The following is a 17,301-nucleotide window of genomic DNA, read 5'->3' on the forward strand; positions in this document are numbered from 1 at the left end:
AGGGGTGGCCAGGTGGAAAGCATGGCCAGCCGTAGAAAAATGCTTATTGAAATGATCAATTATAGTGGATTTATCGGTGGTGACAGTGTGACAGTGCAGTGGGCAGCTGGGATGAGGTGCTCTTATTCTCCATGGACTTTACAGTGTCCCAGAACTTTGAGTTTGTGATACAGGATGCAAATTTCTGCTTTGAGAAAGCTAGCCTTTGCTTTCCTAACTGCGTGTGTATATTGATTCCTAACTTCCCTGAAAAGTTGCATATCACGGGGGCTATTCGATGGTAATGCAGAATGCCACAGGATGTTTTTGTGCTATATCTGGGCTATATCTGTTCCTGGTTCTACATTTTTGAATGGGGCATGCTTATTTAAGCTGGTGAGGAAGGCACTTTTAAAGAATAACCAGGCATCCTCTACTGACGGGATGAGGTCAATATCCTTCCAGGATATCCGTGCCAGATCGATTAGAAAGGCCTGCTCGCTGAAGTGTTTTAGAGAGCGGTGGTGGGTTGCAGAAGAATATTTTCTTTAAATATACAAAATAGATATATACACGGGGCACGACAAAGACGTCTGACTGCTACGCCATCTTGGAATTTTTTTTAAATAAGAAAAAAAGTTGTTCTTCATTACACACCATGGACCAACAAATATTCTTTACATCAACAACATGGGAATCACTACAAAACGTATTGTATGACGTACTGTCTGTGTGTTTTGCTAGAGTCGATGTGGTAGCTGCTTGGGTCCCCGACCCTGTCCCCACGGAACTGAAGATACGGTGAGCTCACACACACACACACACACACACACACACACACACACACACACACACACACACGCAAACCATAAGACACCATTTCCTGCCTTTCACAGGGCAAGACTGAGATCTGCAGCTTCATCAACCCCTACTCTATGCTCTACCCTCGACAACACAGTGTGATGTATAACCACGACTTCAGGTAGGGAGACTCCACAGTGATGCACAACCATGACTTCAGGTAGGGAGACTCCACAGTGATGCACAACCATGACTTCAGATAGGGAGACTCCTCAGTGATGCATAACCACGACTTCAGGTCGGGAGACACCACAGTGATGTTTTGACCACGACTTCAGGTAGGGAGACTCCACAGTGATGTTTTGACCACAACTTCAGATAGGGAGACTCCACAGTGATGCATAACCACGACTTCAGGTAGGGAGACTCCACAGTGATGCATAACCACGATGTCAGGTAGGGAGACTCCACAGTGATGTTTAACCACGACTTCAGGGAGGGAGACTCCACAGGGATGTTTGACCATGACGTCAGGTTGGGAGACTCCACAGAACGTTTAACCATGACTTCAGGGAGGGAGACTCCACAGGGATGTTTGACCACAAAGTCAGGTAGGGAGACTCCACAGTGATGTTTAACCACGACTTCAGGTGGGGAAACTCCACAGTGATGTTTGACCACCACTTCAGGCAGGGAGACACCACAGTGATGTATGACCACGACTTCAGGTAGGGAGACTCCACAGTGATGTTTGACCACCACTTCAGGTAGGGAGACTCCACAGTAATCGATAACCATGACTTCAGGTAGGGAGAATCCACAGTGATGTTTGACCACGACTTCAGGTCGGGAGACTCCAAAGTAATGTTTGACCACGACTTCAGGTAGGGAGACTCCAAAGTGAAGTTTGAAAACCACTTCAGGTGGGGATACTCCACAGTAATCAATAACCATGACTTCAGGTAGGGAGAATCCACAGTGATGTTTGACCACGACTTCAGGTCGGGAGACTCCACAGTAATGTTTGACCACGACGTCAGCTAGGGAGACTCCACAGTGATGTTTGACCACCGCCTCAGATAGGGAGACTCCACCGTGATGTTTGACCACTGCCTCAGATAGGGAGACTCCACAGTGATGTTTGACCACCGCCTCAGATAGGGAGACTCCACAGTGATGTTTGACCACCGCCTATGATAGGGAGACTCCACAGTGATGTTTGACCACCGCCTCAGATAGGGAGACTCCATAGTGATGTTTGACCACCGCCTCAGATAGGGAGACTCCACAGTGATGTTTGACCACTGCCTCAGATAGGGAGACTCCACAGTGATGTTTGACCACCACCTCAGATAGGGAGACTCCACAGTGATGTTTGACCACCGCCTCAGATAGGGAGACTCCACAGTGATGTTTGACCACCGCCTCAGATAGGGAGACTCCATAGTGATGTTTGACCACCGCCTCAGATAGGGAGACTCCACAGTGATGTTTGACCACCGCCTCAGATAGGGAGACTCCACAGTGATGTTTGACCACTGCCTCAGATAGGGAGACTCCACAGTGATGCATAACCATGACTTCAGGTAGGGAGACTCCACAGTGATGTTTGACCACCGCCTCAGATAGGGAGACTCCATAGTGATGTTTGACCACCGCCTCAGATAGGGAGACTCCACAGTGATGTTTGACCACTGCCTCAGATAGGGAGACTCCACAGTGATGTTTGACCACCGCCTCAGATAGGGAGACTCCACAGTGATGCATAACCATGACTTCAGGTAGGGAGACTCCACAGTGATGCATAACCATGACTTCAGGTAGGGAGACTCCACAGTGATGCATAACCATGACTTCAGGTATGGAGTATTATTTTTCTTCATCCTCTTCTTCTACAGCCTCTACCCCTCTATGACGAGGCACCACATGGGCCAAAGGATGGGCTGTAAGAGGATGTGTAAGAGTCAAGCCTGGGTCATGAGCTGCTGTAAGAACCACTATGGAAGAGATTGCCAAGGTGAGAATTCCCACTGCCTCAGATAGTGATATACATGACATGATGTACAGTGTCCTCAGATAGTAGACATGATATACAGTGTCCTCAGATAGAAGACATGATATACAGTGTCCTCAGAGGGTAGACATGATATACAGTGTCCTCAGATAGTAGACATGATATACAGTGTCCTCAGATAGTAGACATGATATACAGTGTCCTCAGATAGTAGACGTGATATACAGTGTCCTCAGAGGGTAGACATGATATACAGTGTCCTCAGAGGGTAGACATGATATACAGTGTCCTCAGATAGTAGACATGATATACAGTGTCCTCAGATAGTAGACATGATATACAGTGTCCTCAGATAGTAGACATGATATACAGTGTCCTCAGAGGGTAGACATGATATACAGTGTCCTCAGATAGTAGACATGATATACAGTGTCCTCAGATAGTAGACATGATATACAGTGTCCTCAGATAGTAGACATGATATACAGTGTCCTCAGATAGTAGACATGATATACAGTGTCCTCAGATAGTAGACATGATATACAGTGTCCTCAGATAGTAGACATGATATACAGTGTCCTCAGATAGTAGACGTGATATACAGTGTCCTCAGATAGGAGACATGATATACAGTGTCCTCAGATAGTAGACATGATATACAGTGTCCTCAGATAGTAAACATGATATACAGTGTCCTCAGATAGTAGACGTGATATACAGTGTCCTCAGATAGTAGACATGATATACAGTGTCCTCAGATAGTAGACGTGATATACAGTGTCCTCAGATAGTAGACATGATATACAGTGTCCTCAGATAGTAGACGTGATATACAGTGTCCTCAGATAGGAGACATGATATACAGTGTCCTCAGAGGGTAGACATGATATACAGTGTCCTCAGATAGTAGACATGATATACAGTGTCCTCAGATAGTAGACATGATATACAGTGTCCTCAGATAGTAGACATGATATACAGTGTCCTCAGAGGGTAGACATGATATACAGTGTCCTCAGATAGTAGACATGATATACAGTGTCCTCAGATAGTAGACGTGATATACAGTGTCCTCAGATAGGAGACATGATATACAGTGTCCTCAGATAGGAGACATGATATACAGTGTCCTCAGATAGGAGACATGATATACAGTGTCCTCAGATAGTAGACATGATATACAGTGTCCTCAGATAGTAGACATGATATACAGTGTCCTCAGATAGTAGACATGATATACAGTGTCCTCAGATAGTAGACATGATATACAGTGTCCTCAGATAGTAGACATGATATACAGTGTCCTCATATAGTAGACATGATATACAGTGTCCTCAGATAGTAGACATGATATACAGTGTCCTCAGATAGTAGACGTGATATACAGTGTCCTCAGATAGTAGACATGATATACAGTGTCCTCATATAGTAGACGTGATATACAGTGTCCTCAGAGGGTAGACATGATATACAGTGTCCTCAGAGGGTAGACATGATATACAGTGTCCTCAGATAGTAGACGTGATATACAGTGTCCTCAGATAGTAGACATGATATACAGTGTCCTCAGAGGGTAGACATGATATACAGTGTCCTCAGATAGTAGACATGATATACAGTGTCCTCAGATAGGAGACATGATATACAGTGTCCTCAGATAGTAGACATGATATACAGTGTCCTCAGATAGTAGACATGATATACAGTGTCCTCAGATAGTAGACGTGATATACAGTGTCCTCAGATAGTAGACATGATATACAGTGTCCTCAGATAGTAGACATGATATACAGTGTCCTCAGATAGTAGACGTGATGTACAGTGTCCTCAGATAGTAGACATGATATACAGTGTCCTCAGATAGTAGACATGATATACAGTGTCCTCAGAGGGTAGACATGATATACAGTGTCCTCAGATAGTAGACGTGATATACAGTGTCCTCAGATAGTAGACGTGATATACAGTGTCCTCAGAGGGTAGACATGATATACAGTGTCCTCAGATAGTAGACATGATATACAGTGTCCTCAGATAGTAGACGTGATATACAGTGTCCTCAGATAGTAGACATGATATACAGTGTCCTCAGATAGGAGACATGATATACAGTGTCCTCAGATAGGAGACATGATATACAGTGTCCTCAGATAGTAGACATGATATACAGTGTCCTCAGATAGTAGACATGATATACAGTGTCCTCAGATAGTAGACGTGATATACAGTGTCGTCAGATAGTAGACATGATATACAGTGTCCTCATATAGTAGACGTGATATACAGTGTCCTCAGAGGGTAGACATGATATACAGTGTCCTCAGAAGGTAGACATGATATACAGTGTCCTCAGATAGTAGACGTGATATACAGTGTCCTCAGAGGGTAGACATGATATACAGTGTCCTCAGATAGTAGACGTGATATACAGTGTCCTCAGATAGTAGACATGATATACAGTGTCCTCAGAGGGTAGACATGATATACAGTGTCCTCAGATAGTAGACGTGATATACAGTGTCCTCAGATAGTAGACATGATATACAGTGTCCTCAGAGGGTAGACATGATATACAGTGTCCTCAGATAGTAGACATGATATACAGTGTCCTCAGATAGTAGACATGATATACAGTGTCCTCAGATAGTAGACATGATATACAGTGTCCTCAGATAGTAGACATGATATACAGTGTCCTCAGATAGTAGACATGATATACAGTGTCCTCAGATAGTAGACATGATATACAGTGTCCTCAGATAGTAGACGTGATATACAGTGTCCTCAGAGGGTAGACATGATATACAGTGTCCTCAGATAGTAGACGTGATATACAGTGTCCTCAGATAGTAGACATGATATACAGTGTCCTCAGAGGGTAGACATGATATACAGTGTCCTCAGATAGTAGACGTGATATACAGTGTCCTCAGATAGTAGACATGATATACAGTGTCCTCAGAGGGTAGAAATGATATACAGTGTCCTCAGATAGTAGACATGATATACAGTGTCCTCAGATAGTAGACATGATATACAGTGTCCTCAGATAGTAGACATGATATACAGTGTCCTCAGATAGTAGACATGATATACAGTGTCCTCAGATAGTAGACGTGATATACAGTGTCCTCAGAGGGTAGACATGATATACAGTGTCCTCAGATAGTAGACGTGATATACAGTGTCCTCAGATAGTAGACATGATATACAGTGTCCTCAGAGGGTAGACATGATATACAGTGTCCTCAGATAGTAGACGTGATATACAGTGTCCTCAGATAGTAGACATGATATACAGTGTCCTCAGAGGGTAGACATGATATACAGTGTCCTCAGATAGTAGACATGATATACAGTGTCCTCAGATAGTAGACATGATATACAGTGTCCTCAGATAGTAGACATGATATACAGTGTCCTCAGATAGTAGACATGATATACAGTGTCCTCAGATAGTAGACGTGATATACAGTGTCCTCAGAGGGTAGACGTGATATACAGTGTCCTCAGATAGTAGACGTGATATACAGTGTCCTCAGATAGTAGACATGATATACAGTGTCCTCAGAGGGTAGACATGATATACAGTGTCCTCAGATAGTAGACGTGATATACAGTGTCCTCAGATAGTAGACATGATATACAGTGTCCTCAGAGGGTAGACATGATATACAGTGTCCTCAGATAGTAGACATGATATACAGTGTCGTCAGATAGTAGACATGATATACAGTGTCCTCAGATAGTAGACATGATATACAGTGTCCTCAGATAGTAGACGTGATATACAGTGTCCTCAGAGGGTAGACATGATATACAGTGTCCTCAGATAGTAGACGTGATATACAGTGTCCTCAGATAGTAGACATGATATACAGTGTCCTCAGAGGGTAGACATGATATACAGTGTCCTCAGAGGGTAGACATGATATACAGTGTCCTCAGATAGTAGATGTGATATACAGTGTCCTCAGATAGTAGACATGATATACAGTGTCCTCAGAGGGTAGACATGATATACAGTGTCCTCAGATAGTAGACATGATATACAGTGTCCTCAGAGGGTAGACATGATATACAGTGTCCTCAGATAGTAGACATGATATACAGTGTCCTCAGATAGTAGACATGATATACAGTGTCCTCAGATAGTAGACGTGATATACAGTGTCCTCAGATAGTAGACATGATATACAGTGTCCTCAGAGGGTAGACATGATATACAGTGTCCTCAGATAGTAGACATGATATACAGTGTCCTCAGATAGTAGACATGATATACAGTGTCCTCAGATAGTAGACATGATATACAGTGTCCTCAGATAGTAGACATGATATACAGTGTCCTCAGATAGTAGACATGATATACAGTGTCCTCAGAGGGTAGACATGATATACAGTGTCCTCAGATAGTAGACATGATATACAGTGTCCTCAGATAGTAGACATGATATACAGTGTCCTCAGAGGGTAGACATGATATACAGTGTCCTCAGATAGTAGACATGATATACAGTGTCCTCAGATAGTAGACATGATATACAGTGTCCTCAGATAGTAGACATGATATACAGTGTCCTCAGATAGTAGACATGATATACAGTGTCCTCATATAGTAGACATGATATACAGTGTCCTCAGATAGTAGACATGATATACAGTGTCCTCAGATAGTAGATGTGATATACAGTGTCCTCAGATAGTAGACATGATATACAGTGTCCTCAGATAGTAGACATGATATACAGTGTCCTCAGATAGTAGACGTGATATACAGTGTCCTCAGATAGTAGACATGATATACAGTGTCCTCAGATAGGAGACATGATATACAGTGTCCTCAGATAGTAGACATGATATACAGTGTCCTCAGATAGTAGACATGATATACAGTGTCCTCAGATAGGAGACATGATATACAGTGTCCTCAGATAGGAGACATGATATACAGTGTCCTCAGATAGTAGACATGATATACAGTGTCCTCAGATAGTAGACATGATATACAGTGTCCTCAGAGGGTAGACATGATATACAGTGTCCTCAGATAGTAGACATGATATACAGTGTCCTCAGATAGTAGACATGATATACAGTGTCCTCAGATAGTAGACATGATATACAGTGTCCTCAGATAGTAGACATGATATACAGTGTCCTCAGATAGTAGACATGATATACAGTGTCCTCAGAGGGTAGACATGATATACAGTGTCCTCAGATAGTAGACATGATATACAGTGTCCTCAGATAGTAGACATGATATACAGTGTCCTCAGATAGTAGACATGATATACAGTGTCCTCAGAGGGTAGAAATGATATACAGTGTCCTCAGATAGTAGACATGATATACAGTGTCCTCAGATAGTAGACATGATATACAGTGTCCTCAGATAGTAGACATGATATACAGTGTCCTCAGATAGTAGACATGATATACAGTGTCCTCAGATAGTAGACGTGATATACAGTGTCCTCAGAGGGTAGACATGATATACAGTGTCCTCAGATAGTAGACGTGATATACAGTGTCCTCAGATAGTAGACATGATATACAGTGTCCTCAGAGGGTAGACATGATATACAGTGTCCTCAGATAGTAGACGTGATATACAGTGTCCTCAGATAGTAGACATGATATACAGTGTCCTCAGAGGGTAGACATGATATACAGTGTCCTCAGATAGTAGACATGATATACAGTGTCCTCAGATAGTAGACATGATATACAGTGTCCTCAGATAGTAGACATGATATACAGTGTCCTCAGATAGTAGACATGATATACAGTGTCCTCAGATAGTAGACGTGATATACAGTGTCCTCAGAGGGTAGACGTGATATACAGTGTCCTCAGATAGTAGACGTGATATACAGTGTCCTCAGATAGTAGACATGATATACAGTGTCCTCAGAGGGTAGACATGATATACAGTGTCCTCAGATAGTAGACGTGATATACAGTGTCCTCAGATAGTAGACATGATATACAGTGTCCTCAGAGGGTAGACATGATATACAGTGTCCTCAGATAGTAGACATGATATACAGTGTCCTCAGATAGTAGACATGATATACAGTGTCCTCAGATAGTAGACATGATATACAGTGTCCTCAGATAGTAGACGTGATATACAGTGTCCTCAGAGTGTAGACATGATATACAGTGTCCTCAGATAGTAGACGTGATATACAGTGTCCTCAGATAGTAGACATGATATACAGTGTCCTCAGAGGGTAGACATGATATACAGTGTCCTCAGAGGGTAGACATGATATACAGTGTCCTCAGATAGTAGATGTGATATACAGTGTCCTCAGATAGTAGACATGATATACAGTGTCCTCAGAGGGTAGACATGATATACAGTGTCCTCAGATAGTAGACATGATATACAGTGTCCTCAGAGGGTAGACATGATATACAGTGTCCTCAGATAGTAGACATGATATACAGTGTCCTCAGATAGTAGACATGATATACAGTGTCCTCAGATAGTAGACGTGATATACAGTGTCCTCAGATAGTAGACATGATATACAGTGTCCTCAGAGGGTAGACATGATATACAGTGTCCTCAGATAGTAGACATGATATACAGTGTCCTCAGATAGTAGACATGATATACAGTGTCCTCAGATAGTAGACATGATATACAGTGTCCTCAGATAGTAGACATGATATACAGTGTCCTCAGATAGTAGACATGATATACAGTGTCCTCAGAGGGTAGACATGATATACAGTGTCCTCAGATAGTAGACATGATATACAGTGTCCTCAGATAGTAGACATGATATACAGTGTCCTCAGAGGGTAGACATGATATACAGTGTCCTCAGATGGTAGACATGATATACAGTGTCCTCAGATAGTAGACATGATATACAGTGTCCTCAGATAGTAGACATGATATACAGTGTCCTCAGATAGTAGACATGATATACAGTGTCCTCATATAGTAGACATGATATACAGTGTCCTCAGATAGTAGACATGATATACAGTGTCCTCAGATAGTAGATGTGATATACAGTGTCCTCAGATAGTAGACATGATATACAGTGTCCTCAGATAGTAGACATGATATACAGTGTCCTCAGATAGTAGACGTGATATACAGTGTCCTCAGATAGTAGACATGATATACAGTGTCCTCAGATAGGAGACATGATATACAGTGTCCTCAGATAGTAGACATGATATACAGTGTCCTCAGATAGTAGACATGATATACAGTGTCCTCAGATAGGAGACATGATATACAGTGTCCTCAGATAGGAGACATGATATACAGTGTCCTCAGATAGTAGACATGATATACAGTGTCCTCAGATAGTAGACATGATATACAGTGTCCTCAGAGGGTAGACATGATATACAGTGTCCTCAGATAGTAGACATGATATACAGTGTCCTCAGATAGTAGACATGATATACAGTGTCCTCAGATAGTAGACATGATATACAGTGTCCTCAGATAGTAGACATGATATACAGTGTCCTCAGATAGTAGACATGATATACAGTGTCCTCAGAGGGTAGACATGATATACAGTGTCCTCAGATAGTAGACATGATATACAGTGTCCTCAGATAGTAGACATGATATACAGTGTCCTCAGATAGTAGACATGATATACAGTGTCCTCAGATAGTAGACATGATATACAGTGTCCTCAGATAGTAGACATGATATACAGTGTCCTCAGATCGTAGACATGATATACAGTGCTTATCCACAATAAAAGTGACTCCAAAATGACATAAAACATTATTACTAATAAACGGTTCACCCGATATGGATGCACATCCCTTCAAATCCAAACATTGAGTACAGAGCCAAAAGAAGAACAATTCATTTGACTGTCCCTGTCATTCTTGTATCGTATGGATCCCAAAAGTACAGGGGTGTCAAACTCATTCCTCAGAGGGTCAAGTGTCTGCGGGTTTTCCTAGTCAAAAGCACTTTATAGGGAATAGGGTGCCATTTGGGATGCATCCATTTACAGTATATGTGTACTTCAGGGGTGTCAAACTCATTCCTCAGAGGGTCAAGTGTCTGCGGGTTTTTCCTTTCAATTAAGACCTAGACAACCAGGCGAGGGGAGTTCCTTACTATTTAGTGACCTAGACAACCAGGTGTGGGGAGTTCCTTACTGAGACCCAGACAACCAGGTGAGGGGAGTTACTTACTGAGACCCAGACAACCAGGTGAGGGGAGTTCCTTACAAATTAGTGACCTAGACAACCAGGTGTGGGGAGTTCCTTACTGAGACCCAGACAACCAGGTGAGGGGAGTTCCTTACTAATTAGTGACCTAGACAACCAGGTGAGGGGAGTTCCTTACTGAGACCTAGACAACCAGGTGAGGGGAGTTCCTTACTGAGACCTAGACAACCAGGTGAGTGGAGTTCCTTACTGAGACCTAGACAACCAGGTGAGGGGAGTTCCTTACTGAGACCTAGACAACCAGGTGAGGGGAGTTCATTACTAATTAGTGACCTAGACAACCAGGTGAGGGGAGTTCCTTACTAATTACTGACCTAGACAACCAGGTGAGGGGAGTTCCTTACTAAGACCCAGACAACCAGGTGAGGGGAGTTCCTTACTGAGACCCAGACAACCAGGTGAGGGGAGTTCATTACTGAGACCTAGACAACCAGGTGAGGGGAGTTCATTACTAATTAGGGACCTGGACAACCAGGTGAGGGGAGTTCCTTACTAATTAGTGACCTAGACAACCAGGTGAGGGGAGTTCCTTACTAATTAGTGACCTAGACAACCAGGTGAGGGGAGTTACTTACTGAGACCCAGACAACCAGGTGAGGGGAGTTCATTACTAATTAGAGACCTAGACAACCAGGTGAGGGGAGTTCATTACTGAGACCTAGACAACCAGGTGAGGGGAGTTACTTACTGAGACCTAGACAACCATGTGAGGGGAGTTCATTACTAATTAGAGACCTAGACAACCAGGTGAGGGGAGTTCATTACTGAGACCTAGACAACCAGGTGAGGGGAGTTCATTACTGAGACCTAGACAACCAGGTGAGGGGAGTTCGTTACTGAGACCTAGACAACCAGGTGAGGGGAGTTACTTACTGAGACCTAGACAACCAGGTGAGGGGAGTTCCTTACTAAGACCCAGACAACCAGGTGAGGGGAGTTCATTACTGAGACCCAGACAACCAGGTGAGGGGAGTTCATTACTAATTAGTGACCTAGACAAGCAGGTGAGGGGAGTTCCTTACTAATTAGTGACCTAGACAACCAGGTGAGGGGAGTTCCTTACTGAGACCTAGACAACCAGGTGAGGGGAGTTCCTTACTAAGACCCAGACAACCAGGTGAGGGGAGTTCCTTACTGAGACCTAGACAATCAGGTGAGGGGAGTTCCTTACTGAGACCTAGACAACCAGGTGAGGGGAGTTCCTTACTGAGACCCAGACAACCAGGTGAGGGGAGTTCCTTACTGAGACCTAGACAACCAGGTGAGTGGAGTTCCTTACTGAGACCCAGACAACCAGGTGAGGGGAGTTCATTACTAATTAGTGACCTAGACAACCAGGTGAGGGGAGTTCCTTACTGAGACCCAGACAACCAGGTGAGGGAAGTTCCTTACTAATTAGTGACCTAGACAACCAGGTGAGGGGAGTTCCTTACTAAGACCCAGACAACCAGGTGAGGGGAGTTCCTTACTGAGACCTAGACAACCAGGTGAGGGCAGTTCCTTACTGAGACCTAGACAACCAAGTGAGGGGAGTTCCTTACTGAGACCTAGACAACAAGGTGAGGGGAGTTCCTTACTGAGACCTAGACAAGCAAGTGAGGGGAGATCCTTACTGAGACCTAGACAACCAAGTGAGGGGAGTTCCTTACTAAGACCCAGAAAACCAGGTGAGTGGAGTTCCTTACTGAGACCTAGACAACCAGGTGAGGGCAGTTACTTACTGAGACTTAGACAACCAGGTGTGGGGAGTTCCTTACTAATTAGTGACCTAGACAACCAGGTGAGGGGAGTTCCTTACTAAGACCTAGACAACCAGGTGAGGGGAGTTCCTTACTAAGACCTAGACAACCAGGTGAGGGGAGTTCCTTACTGAGACCTAGACAACCAGGCGAGGGGAGTTCCTTACTAATTAGTGACCTAGACAACCAGGTGAGGGGAGTTCCTTACTAAGACCCAGACAACCAGGTGAGGGGAGTTACTTACTGAGACCTAGACAACCAGGTGAGGGGAGTTCCGTACTGAGACCCAGACAACCAGGTGAGGGGAGTTCCTTACTGAGACCTAGACAACCAGGTGAGGGGAGTTCCTTACTAAGACCCAGACAACCAGGTTAGGGGAGTTCCTTACTAAGACCCAGACAACCAGGTTAGGGGAGTTCCTTACTGAGACCTAGACAACCAGGTGAGGGGAGTTCCTTACTAAGACCCAGACAACCAGGTGAGGGGAGTTCCTTACTGAGACCTAGACAACCTGGTGAGGGGAGTTCCTTACTGAGACCTAGACAACCAGGTGAGGGGAGTTCATTACTAATTAGTGACCTAGACAACCAGGTGAGGGGAGTTCCTTACTAATTAGTGACCTAGACAACCAGCTGAGGGGAGTTCCTTACTAAGACCCAGACAACCAGGTGAGGGGAGTTCCTTACTGAGACCTAGACAACCAGGTGAGGGGAGTTCCTTACTAAGACCCAGACAACCAGGTGAGGGGAGTTCCTTACTGAGACCTAGACAACCAGGTGAGGGGGTTACTTACTGAGACCTAGACAACCAGGTGAGGGGAGTTCCTTACTGAGACAACCAGGTGAGGGGAGTTCCTTACTAATTAGTGACCTAGACAACCAGGTGAGGGGAGTTCCTTACTAAGACCCAGACAACCAGGTGAGGGGAGTTCCTTACTAAGACCCAGACAACCAGGTGAGGGGAGTTCCTTACTGAGACCTAGACAACCAGGTGAGGGGAGTTCCTTACTGAGACATAGACAACCAGGTGAGGTGAGTTCCTTACTGTGACCTAGACAACCAGGTGAGGGAAGTTCCTTACTGAGACCTAGTCAACCAGGTGAGGGGAATTCCTTACTATGACCCAGACAACCAGGTGAGGGGAGTTCCTTACTAAGACCCAGACACCCAGGTGAGGGGAGTTCCTTACTACGACCCAGACAACCAGGTGAGGGGAGTTCATTACTGAGACCTAGACAACCAGGTGAGGGGAGTTCATTACTAATTAGGGACCTGGACAACCAGGTGAGGGGAGTTCCTTACTAATTAGTGACCTAGACAACCAGGTGAGGGGAGTTCCTTACTAATTAGTGACCTAGACAACCAGGTGAGGGGAGTTCCTTACTGAGACCCAGACAACCAGGTGAGGGGAGTTCATTACTGAGACCCAGACAACCAGGTGAGTGGAGTTCATTACTAATTGGTGACCTTCATGAATTATTAAGGGAGAAGCGAAAACCTGCATCAACTCTGCCCTACGTGGAAATAGTTTGATATGTGTTGTATATTCATGCTAACAGTAAATACATTTTTCTTTAAAATATTCTTCGTTAAAGAATGTTTGATCTTTTTGTTCCGGAGAAACAGGGCATTTGGAAAGTATTCACACTTGACTTTTTCCACATTTTGTGACATTACAGCCTTATTCTAAAATAAATTAAATCATTTTTCCCCCACATCAATCTACACACAATACCCCATAATGACAAAGCAAAAACAGGCTTTTGGAAATTTTTGCAAATGTATAAAACAAAAATTACTGAAATGTTACAGTTACGTAAGTTTTCAGACCCTTTACTCAGTACTTTGTTGAAGCATATTTGGCAGTGATTACAGCCTCAAGTCTTCTTGGGTATAACGCTACCAGCTTGGCACACCTGTATTTGGGGAGATTCCTCTCATTCTTCTCTGCAGATCCTCTCAAGCTCTGTCAGGTTGGAGGGGAAAGTCACTGTACAGCTATTTTCAGGTCTCCATTTTCAGGTCTCTCCAGAGATGTTTGATCGGGTTCAAGTCCGCCTGGACCACTCAAGGACATTGAGACTTGTCCCGAAGCCACTCCTGCATTGTCTTGGCTGTGTGCTTAGGGTCGTTGTCCTGTTTGAAGGTGAACCTTCGCCATAGTCTGAGGTCCTGAGTGCTCTGGAGCAGGTTTTCATCAAGGATCTCTCTGTACTTTGCTCTAATAATCTTTCCCTCGATCCAGACTAGTCTCCCAGTCTCTGCCGCTGAATAACATCCCCACAGCATGATGCTTCCACCACCATGCTTCACCGTAGGGATGGTGACAGGTTTCCTCCCGATCTGACGCTTGACATTCAGGCCAGAGAGTTCAATCTTGGACTCATCACACCAGAGAATCTTGTTTTTCAACTCCAAGTGTGCTGTCATGTGCCTTTTACTGAGGAGTGGCTTCCATCTGGCCACTGCAGAGATGGTTGTCCTTCTGGAAGGTTCTCCCATCTCCACAGAGGAACTCTGGGGCTCTGTCAGTAACCATTACGTTCTTGGTCACCTCCCTGACCAAGGCCCTTCTCCACCGATTTCTCAGTTTGGTCTGATGGCCAACTCTAGGAAGAGTCTTGGTGGTTCCAAACTTCTTCCATTTCAGAATGATGGAGGCCACTATGTTCTTGGGGAACTTCAATGCTGCAGAATGATGGAGGCCACTATGTTCTTGGGGAACTTCAATGCTGCAGAATGATGGAGGCCACTATGTTCTTGGGGAACTTCAATGCTGCAGAATGATGGAGGCCACTATGTTCTTGGGGAACTTCAATGCTGCAGAATGATGGAGGCCACTATGTTCTTGGGGAACTTCAATGCTGCAGAATGATGGAGGCCACTATGTTCTTGGGGAACTTCAATGCTGCAGAATGATGGAGGCCACTATGTTCTTGGGGAACTTCAATGCTGCAGAATGATGGAGGCCACTATGTTCTTGGGGAACTTCAATGCTGCAGAATGATGGAGGCCACTATGTTCTTGGGGAACTTCAATGCTGCAGAATGATGGAGGCCACTATGTTTTTGGGGAACTTCAATGCTGCAGAATGATGGAGGCCACTATGTTCTTGGGGAACTTCAATGCTGCAGAATGATGGAGGCCACTATGTTCTTGGGGAACTTCAATGCTGCAGAATGATGGAGGCCACTATGTTCTTGGGGAACTTCAATGCTGCAGAATGATGGAGGCCACTATGTTCTTGGGGAACTTCAATGCTGCAGAATGATGGAGGCCACTATGTTCTTGGGGAACTTCAATGCTGCAGAATGATGGAGGCCACTATGTTCTTGGGGAACTTCAATGCTGCAGAATGATGGAGGCCACTATGTTCTTGGGGAACTTCAATGCTGCAGAATGATGGAGGCCACTATGTTCTTGGGGAACTTCAATGCTGCACAAATGTTTTGTTTCTTGGCACGATCCTGTCTCATAGTTGGACAGACAATTCCTTCTACCTCATGGCTTGTTTTTTTTGCTCTGACATGCACTGTCAACTGTGGGACCTTATATAGACAGATGTGTGCCTTTCCAAATCACGTCCAATCAATTAAAATTACCACAGGTGCACTCAAATTAAGTTGTCGAAAGAGCTCAAGGATGATCAATGGAAACAGGATCTACCTGAGCTCATTTCGAGTCTCATAGCAAAGGTGCTGAATACTTATGTAAATAAGGTATTTCCGGTTTTTATTTGTAATACATTTGCAAAAATGTCTAAAACACTGTTTTCATTTGCCATTATGGGGTATTGTGTGTAGACTGATGAGGGAAAAAAAATATTTAATCCATTTTAGAATAAGGCTAAACAAAATGTGAAAAAAATGTCAAGGGGTATGAATGCACTGTACATGTCTGTTGGTTTACAGTGGTGTACAACCTTGTTGTCATAGTAATGATAACAACACTCAGAGCTTTACTTTGAAAAGGGGGAACTTCAAAGTGATATGTTCCAATGTGTTTCAGTGTAAACTCTCTTCATCCACTACCAATGTGTTTCAGTGTAAACTCACTTCATCCACTACCAATGTGTTTCAGTGTAAACTCACCCTTTTCCACTACCAATGTGTTTCAGTGTAAACTCACTTCATCCACTACCAATATGTTTCAGTGTAAACTCACTTCATCCACTACCAATGTGTTTCAGTGTAAACTCACTTCATCCACTACCAATGTGTTTCAGTGTAAACTCACTTCATCCACTACCAATGTGTTTCAGTGTAAACTCACTTCATTCACTACCAATGTGTTTCGGTGTAAACTCACTTCATCCACTACCAATGTGTTTCAGTGTAAACTCACTTCATCCACTACCAATGTGTTTCAGTGTAAACTCACTTCATCCACTACCAATGTGTTTCAGTGTAAACTCACTTCATTCACTACCAATGTGTTTCAGTGTAAACTCACTTCATCCACTACCAATGTGTTTCAGTGTAAACTCACTTCATCCACTACCAATGTGTTTCAGTGTAAACTCACTTCATTC

The 17,301-nt window shown here is 43.8% G+C and overlaps 1 protein-coding gene across 3 annotated transcripts in view; it reads left to right on the forward strand.

The window, feature by feature from the left end:
• Positions 1-17,301, forward strand: part of stab1 (stabilin 1) — a 177,534-nt gene that overhangs the window by 117,810 nt on the left and 42,423 nt on the right. For all 3 annotated transcript variants that reach the window (XM_031837524.1, XM_031836604.1, XM_031837078.1), the window contains exons 54-56: positions 724-780; positions 876-961; positions 2,679-2,797. In XM_031837524.1, the coding sequence (XP_031693384.1) occupies positions 724-780; positions 876-961; positions 2,679-2,797 (262 nt within the window). The remainder of the gene's footprint in view (positions 1-723; positions 781-875; positions 962-2,678; positions 2,798-17,301) is intronic.

This window comes from Oncorhynchus kisutch, linkage group LG1, assembly GCF_002021735.2.
Source record: "Oncorhynchus kisutch isolate 150728-3 linkage group LG1, Okis_V2, whole genome shotgun sequence".
Lineage (NCBI taxonomy): Eukaryota > Metazoa > Chordata > Actinopteri > Salmoniformes > Salmonidae > Oncorhynchus > Oncorhynchus kisutch.